Source organism: Petaurus breviceps, unplaced genomic scaffold (genome assembly GCF_028583685.1).
Source record: "Petaurus breviceps papuanus isolate PSGF00001 unplaced genomic scaffold, PetGlider_PUasm1.0 76, whole genome shotgun sequence".
Classification (NCBI taxonomy): domain Eukaryota; kingdom Metazoa; phylum Chordata; class Mammalia; order Diprotodontia; family Petauridae; genus Petaurus; species Petaurus breviceps.
In genome coordinates, this window is record NW_027186473.1 from 47,842,344 (window position 1) to 47,863,682 (window position 21,339).

General features: G+C 38.2%; 1 protein-coding gene across 4 annotated transcripts in view; it reads left to right on the forward strand.

Annotated features, from left to right (window-relative positions):
- The first annotated feature begins 692 nt into the window (after positions 1-692).
- HHIP (hedgehog interacting protein) overlaps positions 693-21,339 on the forward strand; it is a 151,429-nt gene continuing 130,782 nt past the window's right edge. For all 4 annotated transcript variants that reach the window (XR_011171895.1, XM_069105454.1, XM_069105455.1 and 1 more), the window contains exons 1-4: positions 693-1,581; positions 7,853-8,048; positions 17,253-17,409; positions 18,052-18,253. Coding sequence is in view for 3 of the 4 variants with exons in the window: in XM_069105454.1 (XP_068961555.1) it covers positions 1,300-1,581; positions 7,853-8,048; positions 17,253-17,409; positions 18,052-18,253 (837 nt within the window). In the remaining variant the exon portion in view is untranslated. The remainder of the gene's footprint in view (positions 1,582-7,852; positions 8,049-17,252; positions 17,410-18,051; positions 18,254-21,339) is intronic.

A 21,339-nucleotide genomic window follows, 5' to 3' on the forward strand; every position in this document is an offset into this window, starting at 1 on the left:
AGCAAGAGGCAGGATCCGAAGACTAGTAAGTAATCTACATATCTCCCCTTTCCAGCCCTTCCTCTTAACAGCCACCCTCGGGTCACTTTCTCTTAATTTCTCTGGGGAGCTCCGGATTGTGCACTAAGGAGCAGGGCACGGAGCAGGAGAAAGGAGTCACTATAGTTGCAGCATCCTGCAGCCCGCGTCTCCCCAAAATTGGAGTAAACTGCAGGATAGGACTATGAGACGTATAACTGCAATCCCACCCTGGGAGTTAAAGATGAGCGTGCTTCTTCCTCCCTGAACCCACAAACACACTAGTAGCTGCTGAGAGAAGGGAATATTGCCTGGGGTCATCTTGCTTTGAAAAAAAACAACAAAACTCCACCCCAGTCTGCAAGCTGGAATACTCCTCATTTGTGAGAGTAGGACAGCATCTGGCAGCTCTGGCCCCCTCCGCGTCTCCTTAGCCCCCTCAACCCTGCTACAGCAGCGGCTGCTGCAGCCACCTCTGTCGGAGCGAGCCCTTCTGGCGGGCACGCGCCCTCTCACCGCCCCTCCTCCCCCTACACCCCCAGCACTCTCCACCCCTCCCTGCTCCGAGCACTTTCCCCTCCCCTTCTTTTGCCCCGGGGCGGGGGCGCGGGAGCAGCAGTGGTGACGTCAAGGGGCGCGCGGTGGCGGCACCTCCCCGCGCGCTAGTTAAAAAGAAGAAGAAAAGAGGGAGCGAAACATGAGAGAGGGTGTGAGGAGCTGCAGCCGCGGGCAGAGGAGATCGCAGCATCACCTAGATCCGAGCTCTGCCTCCGCCTCGGCTGCTGCTGGGGCCGTCGCTGCTGCTGCTGCTGTTGCCACGGCTGCTCCTCCAGTCTCACCTCCAAGACTCCAGTTACATGGACAAGTGAAGGGCCGCTGCTTCCCCTGCCACTGCCCCCGCCTCCTCCTCCTCATCTTTCTGCCCCTTCTCTTCCTCCCCCTTCCAGGCTGCACCCGAAGCTCCCTAACTCATTTGACACTGGCACCACCACGAAGGGCGTCCCTGGCACAAATTAGACTCAGTGTCGATCCCTGGGTTCCCTTGGGGCATTTGACCCCTATTCTCGGGGCTTTTCTAAACTTGTTACAAAGTTGCTTCGGTCCCTCCTTCTGCTCACTGCCTCCCTTGGCCCCTTTGACACCTTTGCAGCCCCGGGCCCCTTCTCTTCTCCTCCAGGGGTTGTGTGGCAGGGCAGTGAGGGGAGCAGCCCTTTTTCTCCACACACGTCTCAGTCTCCTCCTGCTGCTACTGCTGCTGTTGCTGCTGCTGCTGCTGGGCAGATGATGCTGAAGATGTTGTCTTTTAAGTTGCTGCTCGTGGCTGTGGCTCTGGGCTTCTTCGAAGGAGATGCCAAGTTTGGAGAAAGGAACGAAGGGACTGGTGCGCGGAGGAGAAGGTGTCTGAATGGGAACCCACCAAAGCGTCTAAAAAGGAGAGATAGGAGGATGATGTCCCAGATGGAATCCCTAAGCGGGGCAGAGGCTGTCTGCGGTGCCTTCTACCCTCGGCTCTCCTGCTGCTCTAGGATTGACAGTCAGTCTCTGCTGCACATGGAATCCAAGGTAGGCAACCGTCAATCGCTTGGGTGCAAACTTTGGCAAATGGGCTGGAAGATGATGAAAGGGGTCTGGCAGTCCTGGTGTTCCCTATAAGGGTTTAGAGCTACGAGGCTTGTGTTGAGGTACTTTTTTTTTTTATTAAAACCTGGATCATTTTTTAATGGATTCTGGGGTTCAGGGATCGATCCCCACGCTCCCCAAGTGCATGTGCACGATGCTTTGCTACATCTATCACCTTCTGGCACAAGAAAGTTTGACTTCCGGCGATTCTATCATCCTTGCCTATGTGAACACTTTGAAAAGTATCTAGATGAAGCGTGTGTTTTGTATTAAAGCAGGCACTGGCTTTGGTGAAAACTGTAAATTAAGGTGACTGTGGTTTCCGGCTTATTTTTCTGGGGATAGAAAAGGCTTGTGCCGTTTTCTCCACGTGCTTGGTTTAGGGAAAGGTTTGACTACAAGAGAGGATGTAGAACATGGGTGGTTTTATGATCTCCAGCCCAGTCCAAGGGGGAGTCATGTACTTAGAGTCAAACTACGCTTGAGAGCTTTGAAAACCAAAGAAAGATTTTCGCTGTCACATTCCACACACAAAATGGGGAAAAGATTCATTATCGCTTCCCCACTACCCACCCCACCTCCACACGTCATTGTAAATCCAGGCTCCAGATCGCAGTCCCTTATAAAGAAAGATCTTTTCTAGTTACTGGAACTTTTAAAGACTGGTAATTTCACGTCACTGGTGTCAATATATGATATACAAACGTATAACAGTTTTATATGCTAATTTTAAGAAATGCTTACTTCACCTTGGTTAAAAAAATATTTCTTGGCATGCGTTGCAGTTATGTGGGGGAATTTACTCTATACCCTGGGGGGTTGGGGGGAAGAGCCGGGACCACGTCATTAACAATCTCTGCACGTGAAATAAACAATCAGGTGTCTTACCGCCCCCACCCCTTTCCATTTTAGGTTTAATTAAGAATTCCTCTGTTACAACACTGCAGTTGTCAAGGTCTGAGAGACTCTTGGAAAACTTGTGTTTCAGTCTTGCTGGCCCAAGCATAATAAAAAAAAAAAAAACCCAGGCTGAATCTAATTTTTATGCTTAGTTCACGGTAGATTTCACTCTATTCTCATGTAAACAGCTCTTACGAATCAACATATGTGTCTGGGTGGTATCTCTCACTTTGTTTTGTAACAAAAAGCCATATTGCATCATTTAATTTGCTCAAGTCATGCAAATAGGAAAAAATCAATAGGACAAAAAGGGGTCGACTTATCCTCCTCCCTACTAAACTGCTGCCCACACACAGAGCCCTGTTGCTTATGGCAAAAGAATAACAACAACACCATTGTGTTGTTAGTTGGTTCACTAATGGGTGAAACTAGAGAACATCATTCTCCTTCAGTCCCCAGCTCTGTCCAAATGTTCATGGCTTTTGAGGGAGCATTTGCCCTAGTCCCTCTATTCCCAGATGAGTGAGAACTGTCTTACTACAGGTTTTCAGCTACAGCCTCTCTCTTTATTCTTACCATATGCTGTAGGAGTCTGAGATTCTAAGCAGGATATTCATTTCTCTTACCCAGAAAGTGGCATTAAGCTCTTTGATTGGAATAGAATTAGATGACAAAGTAATTACATTCTGATAACATTAATAGTCCTGAAAGGGGACCCAAAAAAAGCCAAGAAATTCAGAGGAAAGGTTGGAAATGCAGACTTAACTCACCCTACTTGCAATGATGGACTATATCAGAGCACCAAGAACTGGAAAAACCCATGTATCAATGAATTCTTTGAGGAATAGGGACATGTTATTGATGGAATTTGGGAAAAGGGATGAGGGGCAGTATTGTGTCCCTTAATCACATTATAAAAAATAATTCCCTTGATTTAGATGGATATGACATTTATCAAGTTTTCCCTTACTCAGAGACCCTTAGAAGGTCATCTCGTCCATTCCTCTCTGTGCAGATGAGGAAATGGAGGCCAGGAGAACTGAAATGACTTGACCAAGGTCACACAAGTAACAAAAATCTGTCAAAGCCAGAATTCCTTCCTTTCCATTTTTATTCCCTACCTCATTTTAAAAATAGGTTTATGGGTTGAAATTTATCCTGTGGGTAGTGATATTTGTTTCCATTACAAATAATTTATAAACCCACCATTCTCAAACCACTTTCAAAATAAAGAATAAGGGTTATCTACTCTAAAGAGATGTTCTTATGTATTTTTAAGACATGTTTATACCAAGGTTTTAATAATATTTAAAAACCACATTATCTGTCGATTAAATCATCATGTTTATTCTAAGGCTTATTGGTTTATCATAAATATGGCTGCGTCATTATAATGCCTATTCAGGGTTGATGATAGCCTTTAGAAAGGAGTCTTTAAAAAGCTTGAAGTAGAGGTGACGGTAGATCTTTGCAAAAACAGAAAGAAAGAAAAAGACTTTTCAGAATCCTCCTGTTCTGTCATGACAGTGGCGATCTATATTTACAAGATTGGAATATTAAAGTTACTGAGCATGCTCAGTTGATGCTCTTTGGTATTTTTTTTAACTAAAGTCTTTTATATTAATGTCAATGTATCGAAGCAATTCTGATAACACTGTAGGGTTTTTTTTTTTTCAAAATCTCGACAGTAAGTTGGTAAAGTTATATTGTCATAACTTTATCTTTAATGAAGTTTTTTAACTTTATTACAAGCTCCAAAATATTCCATTTACCACCAAAAGCATCAGCAACTCCAACCTTGAATGCCAGCATCTCTAAAACTTCACTTGTGGGTAGATTGACATAGGAGCCCCTATTTTTAGAGTGTGTGTGTGTGTGTGTATGTGTCCATGTGTCTGCTACCTTGGGTGGCTTCACAGCCAAGGCTGTCAAGGAATGGGTGAAAAGTAATTGTTTTCAAGTGTGCCTTTTTATAATCATGTGTTTGCTCTGGCTCTTTCAGGAACAAAGGCTATTGTTGGACACATCTAACTAAACAAATAACTCATCCTGGGCTCCCTTTAACAGCTGCTTTAATACAATGATCTATTTACATATTAGCCTAAAATTGAAACTGAACTCTCTAATGACATAATCCAGCATTAGGGTCCAGAAGAAACATGTGTCTTACTCAACAGCTGAACAACCTTGTGGACATATGATTTTTAGAAATAAATTCGGGTACACCCAGGGATTTTTAAGGCAACATCTTAATATACTGTCATGCTTTATCCCCGCTTTTGTCTACCCATCAGGCCCATGTGGCTGCTGCTTCATTTCCTCTGACTTCCTGCTTGCTAAAGAAAGAAATACAGAAGGTCCCTGTCACTGATTTTTACTGTTTGTTGATAAGCTTTTCCTGGTGGGCCACACTTTTCTGTGTGGATTCCAGTATTTTGCTTACCTTTTCTTCAATGAATTTTACTTTCATGTGACTGGAGATTAAAGGATGACCTTCCAGATGTTATAAATTAGTCAGCAGCAAGCATAATCATTACTAGATATGCTATAATAACGTTTCCAAGTTTTACATGTTTCCCAAAGTCCAGTTTAGGCCACTGTCATCCCATGACTTTGGATATAAGCTTTTTTAAAAAATCAGGAAAGGAAACTAGTTTCTATTTCTTGTTAAGACTGATGGCATTGTCAGGCTCAGAGAAAGATGTGTGCATGTATGTGTATTTGTGTCTGTGCTATTAAAGAAGACAAAATACCCTGCTCACACCCATACTGATCTGTTCAGCTTTGGGCTAAGTCAGTTTAATTGACTTCAGGAAAACCACTGGTTCATTGAAACCTAAGCTAGAATGATGACTCTATCTATGTTCAGATAGGTATTTACACTGTGGACCTCACACAGGGCAAAATGTTAGCATCCTGCTGTGTTGGAACAGCATGAAACTGAAAAAAGAATAATATTGTACTTGATTTCAGATAATTTATTGAATCCTGTTCCTTAATCTTTTGATGGGTTACTTTGTGGCCAAGGCACATTCTAAAAATTGTAAAGGACCAAATTCTTCAAGCACTAAAATCAAGTTCCCCCTGGATGGCAGCTGGCAGGATTTTATTTCAGTTATTAAAAATGGAAGTATGCATAGACTACATGAAATCAGATGTAATTAAACACCCATTTCCCACAAAGCCAAAGAGGTGGCTTTAGTTTCTTTCAGTTCTCTTTTCTCTTGTTTTGTTGCAATGATCAACATTGTATAGGTTGTAGAGATGGAAAAATAGAATATTGCATAGATATGGTGGTGTCTGGCAAAGTATGCACAATCCGAAGACATTCTAAAAATTCTTGGAATGCAAATTCTAAGTATCTTGTATATGTTTCTTTTTTGAAAATCTTAACCACTTAACCACTTGTCATGTAAGTTAAGTGAGCAAAAAATCTAAAATGATTTTGGTTAATCAACTTTTTCTGGATATAAGCAGAGACAATAAATCACAAAGCTTAATTCTTTTTCCCTCCACTGTGATTATTTCTATTGGAATTTTGTATTTCAAATATGTCACCATTGTTTATAGATTTAATCTCAATCAAACATTTACAATAAATTATTAATTTTATTTTGTTTTTTCCCAAAATGAGATCTTTCCTTTTGGATTTTTGTGAATAGTATTCTTTTTACTAATGTTTCAGCAGATTCATATATTCAGCTATCTAAAACAATTAATGTTCTTGGCTCCTTTAGATGCAAATTCTCACATCAACTAGGACATTGTTTTTTTAAAGGAGCATCATAATTTATTCAAATTAGAACATCTACTTACAAACTAGAGTAGAATAAATTGATAACTTCATATTAATTCTTCCTCTCAAAAAAAACTTCTAAAAATTGATTTTGAAAAACAACATATAATTAAAAGTACTCATATTTATATAGGAATGTAGACCTAAGTTAAATACAAAAATGGTCTTTAAATTTTCTTCTGTAAAGAAACCAAAGAAATATGTACAGATTCCCCAGTATATCAAAGGATTTTTTTTAATAGTGATATTGATACTTGAGTTTGGACAGTGCTGTTCTTGACATTTCAGATATTTCTATTGTGGCTATATCACTCTCTGGATTTATTAAAAGCATAAAACATCAACTAAAAAGAACAAGTTAATATTGGTTGCGGACTCCCTACTTTGTTCATTAGATTAACCTAAGTGGTTAAAAATATTTCTCAGGGGGCACAAAGAACAAAATATTGCACAAAAGTACCTTTTTTTTTTTTAGCAAAATTCATTACACATTATACTCTATAACTTAATGCTCCATTCATATGTTTATTTTCTTATGTGTATCATAGTCCTGATGAAAATGTGAAGTTTTTTTCCAGGTTAAGATACAGTGATCAATAAAATATGTACCTACCAGCTTAAGATATTATTCCCATAGGGATGAGATGAGAGGGGTTGTTGTTACTTTATCTTTTATTGAAAAGTTATTTTTCCCTCTATGTACCATTATATGAATCAAATTAAATAAAGTATGTTAAAGAATTTAATGCATTGTAAAGTACTCCATAATAGGAACAGCTAAATGTTAACTGCCATAGGATGCACATAAATGACCTTATAAGAAAAAATCAATTGGGCACCCAAAGGATCTACAATTACTAATTTATACCAGGAATTCACTATAGAACTTAAAATATATGCAGGAGATAGAACTGGATATTGTTTTTTTTTTTTGATAGCTACATTTGTACTCAATGTGTGCTTTAGAGTAAGTGATAGTCATAGGATATTAAAAAAAACTCAGATTGGTCCTCAATCATGTTTCACAAGTGAAGGAGCCAGTCATAGGCAAATGCACAATTTTTATAGGTATGGGTAAGCATTTTATGCCATCTCCTCTCTCTTCAGACAAACTAGATATCCAGGTTTTCTATGTGGGATAATAATTAACATTTATTTAGGGCTGTAAAATTTATAAAGTATTTAACATAAAACACCTCATTGGAGCCTCAGCAACCACCCTGGGAGGTAGGTTCTACAGGTATTATCCCCTTTTTACAGACAAGGAAACTGAGTCACAGAGCGTCAGTGACTTGCTCATACTCAGACACTATGTACTTAAAGGCAAGATTTGAACTCAGGTCTTCCTGACTCCCAGTTGAGCTCTCTATTCTCTATGCTGTGTTACCTCTCCTGATAACCTTGATACTGATAAATATTGCCACCTGACTGAGAACACTTTTCTTCTGTTGTTACTACAAAGTAGCTTTTCCTGGGGAATGTGAAAGAGATCACAATGTATTTGTTTCTGGTTTGCAGATATTTTCTGTTACCAACAACACAGAGTGTGTGAAACTCCTGGAGGAGATCAGATGTGCCCACTGCTCACCACATTCTCAGAATCTATTCCATTCACCTGAGAGAGGGGAAGTCTCTGAAAGAGACCTAGCCTTGCCCTTGTTGTGCGAAGACTATTGCAAAGAATTCTATTACACATGTAGAGGCCACATTCCAGGTAAAAGCAACTAGAGAATATTGAAATCAGATGTCTGCATTGCGGTGCGTGTGTTTGCTTGTGTAAGATTTCTCTCACCTTTAAAAAGATGTATTTTCTCCTCCCTATGTTTATTTTAGGGCATCAAGATTTTAATGGTGTATTGTGATTGTGTTTTTTAGCCATTCAAATAATGAATTGTCCTTATTTAAACTTGTGAGTATTTTCTGTCACGCGGTTCAGAGGGTCAATTTGTTAGTTACTTTGGATTATGCATGTCAAATTTTTAATGCCAGACAGACTGTCTTCTTCTTAATCTACTCCCAAGACACTTTCCCCCTTTGCCAAGTTGAAGGATTGTCCACCAATTTTAGTATAACGGATAAGATAGGAAACTTAAGCTGCCATTAAAAAGAATTCATAAGCCAAAGAAAAAGTAGCTATCTTCTTTCTTTAAAAGGCAAAAACAAGGCATGTATGCCAATGACCAATTGAAAGTGGTCAAAAAACTTAAATCTTATTTTTGAACAAGACTTCATGCTCCTTGATGTATTATGCTCAGAAGCAATTCTTAGTAAAGAAGGGAGTGGAAATTTGAGTGTTCTTGGTAATGAATACCAAGGGAGAAAACATATGTAGTCACCTTTCTGCTGGATCATTAAGTATTTCTCATTCCCAGATTTCATTTTTTCTGCCACTTACTATTCCTATGACCTTGAACAAGTCATTTAATTTCTTTGAGCCTAAGTTTCCTCATCTACCAAATTAGGGGATTGTGTTACATGACTGCTAAGATCCCTTTTCAGCTCTGAATCCATGATCCTATGATCTTATTAAGTATGAGACACTTACTGCACTTGTAGAACATTGATAAAGTCCTCCATTCAAAGTGTCAACATTTCATTTTGCTAGAGGCCATGGAATGGACCTCTTTTCTGGATGGGGTAACATCTATTGGGGAACATTTGACCAGTTAGCTAAAATCACAGAATTTTTTTCAACTCCAGAATTTTGGGAGAGAGACTAGAGGACTTTTAAATAATTAGGGTACTCTCTGTTCTTTAAAAAAAAGGGTTTCAAATCCATGGGGTTTGGGTACTTTTATTATGGGGGTGGGGTAAGTGATGAAGGGGGTAGGGTTGCAATGCTCTCTTACTGACTTGAGAAAACATTCGGAATAGAATTGCTTGTTCTCTTTGGTGTGGTTTAACATGTCTCTAAACTCACTCAAATATGAAAATATTATTATTGTCTTTATAAACTGCAGAGATGTTTGCAAGACTCTCTTAAGCCAGCTGTTTCTCGCTCCTTATCACATCCCCCAAAGCACAGCAGACTAGGTCATAGCTGCCAAGACTGCCTGCTGAGAAGAAGTAAGAGATTAGATATCAGAAATGCTTGGTCCAAACTGAAAGCAATGAAGTTTCTCCTTTTCTTGTATAGGTTAAAAGTAGTATATAAACTTCAGCTCCTACTTAACATTTATATCTTTGAGGCCCAAAAATGGGATGGAAAAGTAGGGTAGTGATGCCTTTGGGGAGAAGAGGAGGTTTCTTTCTGTTGTATGTTGCAAGTGATTTTAACTTCCCAAAGGAAGCCTCTTTGGAGAAAGAGTGAGCAATACAGCACAGGAGCCCAAGCTGCAGGATCCTCGCTCCCCAGATCAGCATATGTGGTGACGAATGACAAATTTATTTTTCTACAAAGTTTGTGTATATGTAAAACCGCTGAAGTGCATCAAGATGTCAAGTGCTTTTTGTGACCACCCAGGTTGCCTTGAAAGATAACCAGATGAAAGCATAACTTCAGTGCTGGACAGAGCAGCCTGCATGCTTTAGCAGCAACTCGAATAGGCGCCTTTCCTATATCAATCAGATGCTAATAATCATTCTAAATACATGTTCAGAAAGAGGACTGTAATAACAAAAAGATGTTGCATTAATTATCCCCAACATAGTTAATTGATTTGCTGGACAGCATGAGCATTGGCACACAGATTAAGATTTCCTCAAAGTATAAGTGCTCCATCCTCTGCCCCCATCCCTGTTTCCCTTGGATAACAGAGATTATGGGAATCTTAGACTACCTAGCCTTTTTTTAAAATTTAAATTAAGTCATTTATTTTCTCTCCCTCTTACCTCCCCCTCCATTTGTAAAAACAAAGAAAAAACCTTTACAATAAATATGCATAGCCAAGCAAAACAAATTTCCACACTAACCATGTCCAAAAATGTATTTGTAAAACTCTTTAAAAAAAAAGAAATATATAATGTTCTTTTGGTTTTTCCCCCCACAAGTCCATTTTACTATCATCTTTTCCTCCTCTAAAGGAAAGAAGAAAACATTTACCACTCTAAATTTATGGAATAATAGGTTTAAAGTTTGAAGGGGGCTTAGAGGCTATTGAGTCTAACCCTCTTGTCTTATAGATAAGGAAGCTAAGGTTCAGAAAGGTGGACCAGCTTACCCAGGACCACACAGATCATAATTGCAAGGAAATAAGTGGGTTTTTTTTTTTCATTATTCACTAGGAAATTTGACCAGCACCATACTATGTTTATATCTTTTAGTAAAGTCAATTCATCATTTGGATGACAAAAAAAAAAAAATCACCGTATACCATTAAGAAGCATTAAAAGCTTAATACTCTGAAAGGCAATGAAGTTAAGAGGAAATTGGCCCAAAGGATCTGTGTGAGAGGGAAAATTGCTGGATTTTTTAGTGGGGAGAGTGATGGTAGTACAGGCTGGATTTGTTATTTTATCGGTGGTGAGAAACTCTATCCAGTAACACAGATCAGCAACTTCTCCATCTAAGAGATCTGTGTGGGACACTAAGGGGTTAAGTGATTTGCCCAGGGTCACACAGTCTCTAGGCATCAAGAATAGCCTAGAGTCTTGAGTGCAAGTCTTCCTCACAAAGCTATCTCTAGATCTGCTACTCCTTACTACCCATAATTACCAAAGAAAGGACTGACATTCAGAAGATAGCTTTTTAAAAAACAAAAAATAATACAATGAAATATCAAAAGAATTATAAATTACATAACTAGGGTTGTTATTGTGCTAAATCCAGTGCCCAGAATTTTCCATTTTATTTGTGGGATAATCAGTTTTATTGTAGCAGTTGAAATTTGCTTGGCTCTTCTCAAGGACCGTCTTTTCTCCCTCTTTAAATGTAATAGAATTTATCACAGAAAAAGGAGATGGTGAGACATATAGCCATGGCTGCCCTTTCAGAGGTCTATAGCAAGCACATATCTCAAAGGCAGAAAGTTTTTGGTGATTATAATGCAGAAAGATTGAAGGACTACTCTCACTTAAAGAAAAGGCATACAGTAAAGCAACAGTGGGCAAAGATGTGTGAAAGACCATCACTTCCCAAATTAGTAAACTTGCTAGAAGAAAGCTTCTAGGCCATTGACACCAACACCCTTATCTTATGGATGAGGAGGCTGAGGACCTCTACATGTGAGATTATGAGGAAGACAGTCTGGCATTTAAAATGTCCCATGCATAATCCAAAGTAACTGATGTGCACCCAAGAACACACAGCTAGCAAATAGCATAGCCAGGATCAAAGCATATTTTATTTACACCCAGAGAATAGTTTTAAAAATCAGGGGGAAAAGTCTAACCAAATGTAAGAACAAGTAGGTCATGGGACTTTCAGCTGCAAGGAAACTTAGAAGTCATCTAGAATATCCCTTAATTTTATAGATAAGGAAACTGAGGCCCAGAGTAGTCATGACTTACCACAGTTCACGTGGTTTATAAGCTATAGAGCTGATATTCAGACTTTCATCAAAGACTCAGACCGCTGGAGATAGATGAGACATCATAGTTTACACGGTCCAACATCTTCATTTTCATGATGAGAAAACTGAGGCTCAGAGAGATGAGATTTGCTTAGGGCCACACAGACAGTAACTCATATAACCTAGATCCTCTGACTCCTAACCCAGTTCAATTTCTAATATAGACCATATGTTGCTGTTCAGTTATTTTTCACTTGTGTCTGACTCTTCATGATCTTGGCAAAGATACTGGAGTGGTTTGCCGTTACCTTTTCCAGTTCGTTTTTACAGATGAGGAACTGAGGCAAACAGGATTAAGTTACTTCTCCAGAGTGATATATCTGTAAAATGTCTGAGGTCAGATTTGAACTCAGGAAGATGAGTCTTCCTGACTTCAGACCATGTGCTCTATCTTCTAAGACACCTCGCTACCCCATAATTTTTCCTCTTTCCAATACACTATGATGCCTATTCATTCTTTTACTTGAATGAACACAAGTAGGCTCCTGGTATAAACCTTATTTTTCATTAAATACTAGAATAAAGTCTTTCAAATGGTGGGATGTTCATAAGAAGTAGTCTGTCGGAGTGGTTGCCTATGCTTTATATGTTTTCATTATATTTTTAAGTACTAACCCTGTCTTTTCACTGTAACCCATTATGTTATCACATGACCAGGGTTAGCTAGTACAATTGGTTGGAACATAGTGCTAAGTAAGGGCAAGCTCATGGGTTTGTATGATAGCAGTTAGCTTCTCCTCTGGTCCATGGCAATCATCAGCCACTGATCTCTCCAGCTATCTGGTGCATGTATCTGGGTAGTCCCAAGGTGAGCAGATGAAAGTGTGGAGAGGTCCCTATAATTCTACTAAAAAAGCAACTTAGTGGATAGGTCACTTCTTCCTCAGCTCATGCAATGAGGAAAGTAAGTTTTCTTTAGAATCCATGTTGAATATCTAGATTTCAAGATTCCAGCAATGGTATTTATTTTACAGGTCAGAGTTTTACAGAGTGCCTTGTGATACAGTAGGACTATGTTCATGATTCAGGAGTATTATTTGTTAGGTCAAGGGCATTTGATAAGACATCTGGGCTAAAAATATGCAGCTGGAAGAGTAATCAGCATATGGTCATCATTAGCAGATCTGATCTTATTATGCTGATCCAGGGTGAGCAAAACACTCTTTGGCAGTAAAAATACTCTCCAGTTTACTCCTTCAAGCATAAGGGTACCATTTGGTAAATTATTTCTTCCCTATCCATAAATGAGAGCATGATGCCCTGGAAGAATTCTTTTTCCCTCTGTGGGTGATCTTCCAACCAAAGAGATTTAATTCACCCCTGCCCACCACAAAGTCAAGTCCTTTAAAAGTCACCATTAACCCAGTTATTAGAAAAGATTTAAATCTAAAATTTCCCTCTGCCTTTTCTTACAGCTATCATCATATTTCTATTATCAAACTTCTCTAGAGTTCATACAAAATCTAGAAGTAATTCAGTATTAGAATTCTATTTTAAAAAAAGTTCTACTAAAAGGCATGATACCTCCAGAGTCTTGGAAAGAAGTTTTATGAATTTAGACTCATTAATCTTCAGATCTTCCATTTGAAAATTATTTCTCATTTCCTCATTATTGTCCCTTGTTAGTTCCATATAAATTGGAACCAGCCACTGGCATTGTTCATTAATTTTCCCCTTTAAATGGTCTCTGTTTGCAGACTGTAATTCTGGACTATAAAACAAGATTATTTTTATAAAAGCAAATCCTAACTTTTTTATGAATCACACACTTTGAATTACTCTATGTAAGCCTACGTCAACTTAAAGCAAAAATTCTCATTAGTCTACTATAGAGAGCCCTGATAGCTTGCATACTCAATCATAAATGTATTCATAGTATGCAAGTGGTTCAAGATTCCTGACATTTATACAAAAATATCTCTACCTGGAGTTATTTACTTCAAAGATGATAGGAACCAGACATGGGTATCCAAATGTTAAACCTAGCCCCACCACAGAGCTGAAAGTCTGCATGTGAGCTACCAACTCAAGCTCTTCCCTTTTTTTCTTGGAAGAGAATTGTTCTTAGGTATTTTCGATTTATATATTTAACTCTAGCATACAGAAGTAGAATAGCCATTGTTAAACAATCTTGACAGACTAAGGTCCCTTCCAGGTTTGAAACTCTCTAACTCTATCAACCTGAGTATCTGCCTCGGTCATCTTCCCATTTACTAATCCCTCTCTTCCTTCACAAAAGGGCTAACCTCCTCTCAGCTGCTTTCCCCCTCCCCAGCTGTCATTCCTACTTTTTCCCTTCCCCCACGCAGACATCTGCTCTCACTTGCCTTTTTCCCAAATACCAGTTCCAAGTCAGTCATCTAGTTGGAAATCGCCAGTAAAGTACACATTTCAGAGACTGGGGAGGATCCATCTATCACATCCGATAACTGAGACAGCCCAGGGCAAGATTTTTTTTTCAAATTCCAAGAACAAGTTAAGATTTCAGGGGACTGATGTCACAAAAGAATCAAGCCTAGTTACTTCTTCAGCTAACATCCATTTGGTGGCAGAAAATGCTTGTTCCATTGGCAAGCCCAACTTGACTGAGCTCAATTTCTTCATTCTAAAAGTATCACTAAAAATTGCACACATGAGGACACATCTTCCCTTCAGCCCAGTTAGTAGGAGTCTTTCACCTAGAACTGGCAATAATACTGGCAAGCCATTTTGCAAGGTCACAAAGAAAATCTGAAATTAGATGCCAAACATGCAAAGTTAGTATGTCTAATTTTGTTTTGTTTTGTTTTTATAACTAACATATTTTAAAACAACATTTTCCTCTGCTTCCTGGCCTTCCTCATTGTGGAATAATAAAACATTTCACTCAAAGCCAAAAATAAAACCTTGCTAACTGAATTAGAGAAAGTTTTTGTCAAAACCTCCTTCTTGTACTATAAAGACCTTTTTTATGGTCAATTATATTTCTGTATTTGATAGGTTAAAATAAAAACCTCTCTTTCCCCAATTCCCATTAAGAGTTAGTTTTCTTTAGTCATTTTGTGATGACAAAAAGCTAGATAAAAAGCTGGGGCATCATGATTGTCTTAACCAGTCAGTCAATCAAGAAGCATTTATTAAGCATGGAAGTAAAAAAAGCTCTTGACCCAAGAAGATAACACATAAGTAACTCGGTGCATCTGGAAATATATGGAATGGCTGAAAGGGCATGTCAGAGGGGAAGGGATTAGCAACTGAGAAGATTGGGAGAAGTCTCCTAGAGAGGATGGAAATAGAATCTTAATGAAAGTCAGGGCAACCAAGAGGTGGCAGTGAGGGGGCAAAATATTGAAGGCATGAGAGATATTGACAAGGAGATAGAATGCTGTGTTGGGGGAACTGCAAGCAAGTCAATGTAGCTAGGCTGTAGACTGTGTGAAGGGGAGAGGGAAAGTAGGGAGTGAAAGGTCATTGTAAGAAGACTGGCAAGGTAGGATAGGGCCAGCTTACAAAGAGCTTTAAATGCCAAGCAGAGGAGACAGGTCTAGTTCCTGGAGGAAGAGCAAAGTTTTTGTTCTTAGAGCTGGAAATAACATTGAGGATAACTGTAACAAAGATTTTACCACCTAATCATTTCAGCAGTTACCAGGTCATGTTGTATATGACTTTTCTTGCCTTTTACCTCAACCACAAAATCATAGTAAGGTTGACTTATGCACCTGTAGCAGCAAGCACCCCAGCATCCCCAGGGTGTCTGCCAACACAGGTTTTTGGATCTGCTTTGATAAAGGAAAGCAACTCAAAATGGGTTAACAAGCTTACTTTAATCAGTCAAACATGTATCATTTACCTAGTTCAGGGAAAAAGGTCAGCACCCCGAACTTCAGAATATACAGACAGAATTATCAAGACAGAAACAGATCAAGTACACAGTTTTCCAAACTGTGCAACCATTACATCCATACCAAACAACATTTGGGTTTCAACGCCGGGGGGCTCTGGACAATGGCTTTCCAGAATTTCACCTGATCAAATCACAGAACACTTCTCAAAGTGAGCCCCAAAACAAAGCTACACATCAGGGCTTATATAGCCTTCTCCTGGCTCAGAGAATGTAACAACCTTATTGACTCACTGGCCAATCAAGAAGTACCTACTGAAAAACAAGCCTCTCACCCCAGGATCCAGGTGCACTTTAGCCTAAGGGCAGGGAAGATCTTAATTTACATTCCCATTACAGCACCTTGAGATGATCATTAGAATTTTTCCTATGTAAAACAATTATACCTTCTTCTACTAGCAACAGAATGAATACTAGTTGAAATAGAGGAAAAAAATTGATTAAAAATTCATCCAGTTAGGCACCTGCTGTGAATAGAAACCAGTCCTTTACATACTTGAAAATAGTAACCCTATCACTGATTATTGATCATCATTTGAGACCTGGAAGGTACATCAGAGGTCAATCAGTCCAACTTCTCCATTTTACCAATGATGAAGTTGACACAAGGAGGTTAAGTGCCTTGCCAAATCGAACAGCTAGTAAGTGGCTGAGGTGAGATTCGAACCATGGGCAGTGCCCCCTTCAGTTCTCATTCCTTGTAAAGGGACTCAAAGCCATGTCTGATAATGATATAATGAGACACAAGACTGGTTTGTTTTTTCACCATTTAATCATAAATGATCACAACTATATCAAAGCTCCTTTCATTGAACAGATCAGAATATATCCTACTCATTAAAATTTGAGGAAGATTTTACATATCAAAATCTTGATTTTGAATTTGTATTTCCTCTTTAGAAAATATCAAGCAATAGTATATATAGCACAACTTCAAAAGATGAATTCATATAGGAAAAACTCACACTTCCCCTTGGAAGGGATTAGAAAGAAAGTCTGGCCCATTTGTAAGATTCATCTTAAGTTTTTGTTTGTAAGATTTTTTTCCAATGTCTTCTGTATTATTATGTCACTTTTACTGTCATTCTTAAAAGTGGTTCACAATGTGGGTTCACATTCCACTTGTGACATGCTTTCTGTTTAAACAACGCAGGGCAAGCTATCTCACCTCTCTCAGCTTCAGGAGAATCCTAATCTTATTGTTGAGTTACAATGGCAACTTGCACTAAGTTGGTGGGGGGGGGGACCTTGGGGGGGGGGGACTTCCCACTTCCCACATAGAAATTTCTCATTGTATCTACAGTATTTACACAATTATGATTTCTGACAGGACAATCAATCATAAATCATAAAAGATGCTTTAGCTAGGTGGTGGTATTTTTTTCCCTCAGTGTATTCTCTATCATACAGAATTTCTGTGAGCTTTATTTAAATGGAGTTTTATTTTCTGCTCAGAATACATATAAAAATTCAGATGCTTTCAGATGTTAAATATTGCTCATGATCTCTTTTTACATTTACTTCAAAGGTTTCCTTCAAACTACAGCTGATGAGTTTTGCTTTTACCATGCAAGAAGAGATGGTGGGTTGTGCTTTCCAGATTTTCCGAGAAAACAAGTGAGAGGCCCAACATCGAACTATTTGGACCAGATGGAAGAATATGACAAAGTGGACGAGATCAGCAGGTTCATAAAGATAAATGCTGTTTAATCTTAAAAAAAACTGACAAATCTTTGTGGTTTTGACAGTGAATCAACTCAGTATGTGCTTATGCTCAGCAGCTGTGTCCTCCAGATGTTTTCTTCTGCTGCTAGTCTGTTTTCTTAAAAATCACATTAGTATAAATGCCTTTTTAATATTTAGGTTACTAATCATGTGTTCTAAGCTTGGCTTCTTTCTGATTCATATATGTGTATATATATATACACGTATATATATATTTCATGGGTATAGTTTTGTACTTGAATTTCATTGTTGAACTATTCAGTATAATTTATTTATAATTAACAAATAATTTCTTTGTGAAGATAGTCTTCTCTGATGCTTTTTTAAATAAGTTTTGACTATCTGCTAAAAATTAAACTGGTAACTTAAAAAAACTTTAACATACATTTAGGCTACTTTTTTCTCTCTGATAAAAAACTTTTGTTTTTGTTTTTTTTTTAAATCTGTTTACCTGCCATATTATGACTGTACAAATAGCCTTTTGTCACCCTCCAAATACGGGTTCCTCGAGAACTATGTCTTGAAAAAGGTGTGAGCTGTTAATATCTCTGCTCCCTCTCTACTCCTCAAAAAAACTGACTGGTTTTCTTTAATTTGTCTAGAAAGCACAAACACAGCTGCTTCTGTGCCCAGGAAATTGTGAGTGGGTTGAGGCAGCCTGTTGGGGCCCTTCACTGTGGGGATGGCTCCCATCGTCTCTTCATCCTTGAGAAGGAGGGCTATGTGAAGATTCTCACCCCAGAAGGAGAAATCCTCAAGGAGCCGTTTTTGGACATACACAAACTTGTTCAGAGTGGAATAAAGGTTGGCATTCTCTTAATTTGCTTTTTATTTTTTAATACCTCTTGCTATTTTTGTTTTTTTTTGTCAAGATTTATCTTCCCAACTAACACTGTTCATTTTCATAAGGGGAAAAAGAGAGACAGACACTTGTGGCTATTTTAGGAAAAAATAAGGAGGGCAGGGAAACTAAGTAATGTAATGGAAATGAGAGGAGGTTGCTGAGTTGTCTGGGTTATTTGGTGGTTAGTGGGAAAATCCCCAGCCAGATAGTTATGCTCTTTTTCTATCCCTTATAGAGGTTATACCTTGCAAATGAGTTTCCTAATGCTCGTGATAAATGCTACATAGTAGGCTGTATAATTAGCCGTCCCTTAGAGTCCTTCACAGTTGGTACTGTCAATACCAAGAACAGTGCACCATGACTATTAAAACCCATAGTATCTGAACTGACAATTTCAAATGCATGAGATTTGTAAGCGATCAAGTGTGTGACATTTACATCTGTATTTATTGGCAAATGAGTAAGTACTTCTGGCTGTTTAAGTACTTGTGTAGCATTCTTCAGGTTCTCCATTTTGAGATGAGTAGGTCCTCTCATGGTGCTATCATAGGTGAGGTATGCACAGACTTCTTTACTCTGAGCTAAGCAAAACAAGAGCATCACTTGATCTGGACCATTTTTAGGCTCTTAATTTCCACCACTCTAAATGTTTTAAGCTTTCTATTATGTTACACAGTAGTGCATTTCCCACAATATGCCTTCTTCCAGTAAGATGTTTGGTTTGGTTTGTTGTTGGGTTCATTTAGAATGAGAAAGGTTTTCATTCTAGTTGCAAATCTAGGATGCTACCCTCCTAAGTTAGTAACAGAGCAACACCAGAAGCCCTAAGGTTGTGTGTGTGTGTGTTTGTGTGTGCATGTGTGTGTGTAGATAAAGAACTATTCATAATATGAGGTATACCTGTGGGGGGGTGGGAAATAAAATATTCAAGCTTGGTGGAGCTTATGTATAAATTTTGTTAGAACTCAAAATCTCATTTTCTGATTTGTACTTTGATAATCTGTTCAAAGAATGTCCATCTTTTTAAATAGTTTTTTTTTTCAAAACTAGTTGATCCTTGCAGTAGATAGTTTTTTTACTTAAATTAAGTGTTTACTTGTTTCTGAAGCTTGGTAACATAATAGATACAAATTTCAAAATTTAAAGTGTATAAAACTGATAAAGGTTTGAGTAATCTAGGGGATTAATTATAATGTATCTTATCTTAAAACCTAAACTTTGAGCCTTCCAGACCTCAGGTTAGCATAGATTAAAAAGAGACATAGGCTTTTCTTTTTGAAAAAAAGTTGAAAATTTAAATGTTTAGAACCTTTAATGCACTGGTCTATGTTCCAGCTATATGACTTCTTTACCTGGTACTGTATTTGTCAAACTATAGACATAAAGAAGAAGAGAAGCATGGGTTGGTAGTATCAAATTTTTGTAGAGAAGCTAACACAGATATGTACTAATGTCATCACTGCTGGCATTATGGCATTGAGGGAAACATCAACGCACTGCTTTCCCAGCCTACCTACCTGCACAGACACCTGTGTACTCAAGCATTGAATTCATGTGAAATGCTGATGATTAAAACCATTAACTGTTGTCATAAAATTATAGAACTGGTAGGGACTCAAGATATCCTTCAAGCCAACTCTTTCATTTTACATTTGAGCAGACTAAAATCCAGGGAAGCTAAATGAATTGCCCAGGGTCACAAGGGACAGAGCCAACATTTGAATCCAAGTTTTCAGACTCAAGAATTGAAACCTTTCCCTTATAGCATATTATAAGTTTGAGTTTTAACTGTAAGTTCAGTTAACTTGAGTTTTAACTTTAATTGATCTAACTTCAGATATTCTCTTTGATATATTTCAAGATTTCAACCTTTCTTTTATAAATACAAAAAGAAATGGTTCCCTTGAAAAATAAATAGCTTATAAAAATAGCTGAAATATATTTTTGTGTGTGCATTATTGACTCTATTGTTTTTTATCTTTTAAAACACAAAAGGATACATTCTCTAAATAAAATTTCTACCAAATTTCATTGATGAGAGTATGTACAATGGTACCTGCAGCATTTTAAAAATTTATATGTAAGATATGAAGGGTATTTTTCAACCACCAAATTATTATGTGAATCATGAACTCAATGTGCCATCAACTAGGGCTTTTTGCTGGAGTGCCTGACTTTAGAGGCACTGACAGTATTTGTATTCCTTTAGCAAAGAGCAATGACTAGGCATTTGAGTGAGCAAGAATAACTATCTAATGTCTTTCTTTGTTCCAATGTAAAAATGTTTGTGGGGAGGGGGTAAATTCAGAAAATTCTGTGGTTTAAATACGAAAGGTACGAGTCAAACTTAGAAGAATTTGTTAAAAAAAAAAAATAGGTCATGCTTTCTCCTCCTTCTCCTCCACTGTAACAGCCTCACAGGGTCCCAGGGTCTTTCTCCTCTTTCTTGCCCTAGGTACTATGGTTCATCTTGCTCATCTAGTTCTATATGGAACTCATGCCAATGTAAGTTCATTTGGTCTCTATAAGATCCTTTCTTCAAGTAGAGAATCTCCACTCATTGGCAAGCCCCCCAAACCATATTACTTGGCATATAGTAAAAACAGATGAGATCAGATATAAGGAACAAAGTCTCCATGAGAGGGGTTATTAAAATATGAAGCTGGTTACCAAGAGAGTCTATGGAATTTCTTTCTCTAGTAATCTTTAAAGAATATAAGAATAGAAATTTCCTCTCTGAACCATTATCTGCTAGGTGTCAAGGGGCTGAACATGGTGACCTTTCAAAACTTCTCACTCTGTGAATCTTAATTATTTTTTTTTGCCAGAGGGTAGGCAAGGCAATTGGGGTTAAGTGACTTGCCCAAGGTCACACAACTCCTAAGTGATGAATCTTCAAGTGGAATTGCCATAAGCAAAGTATTTTGTCATTTATGGGAGCTGAACAACTGCTAACTCCCTGACTCCATCTTTACTGAAGCTAAGAAATACTATGGGAAGATTCAAAAACAAACAAACATAATCATCTCCCATTGCTATCATCAGA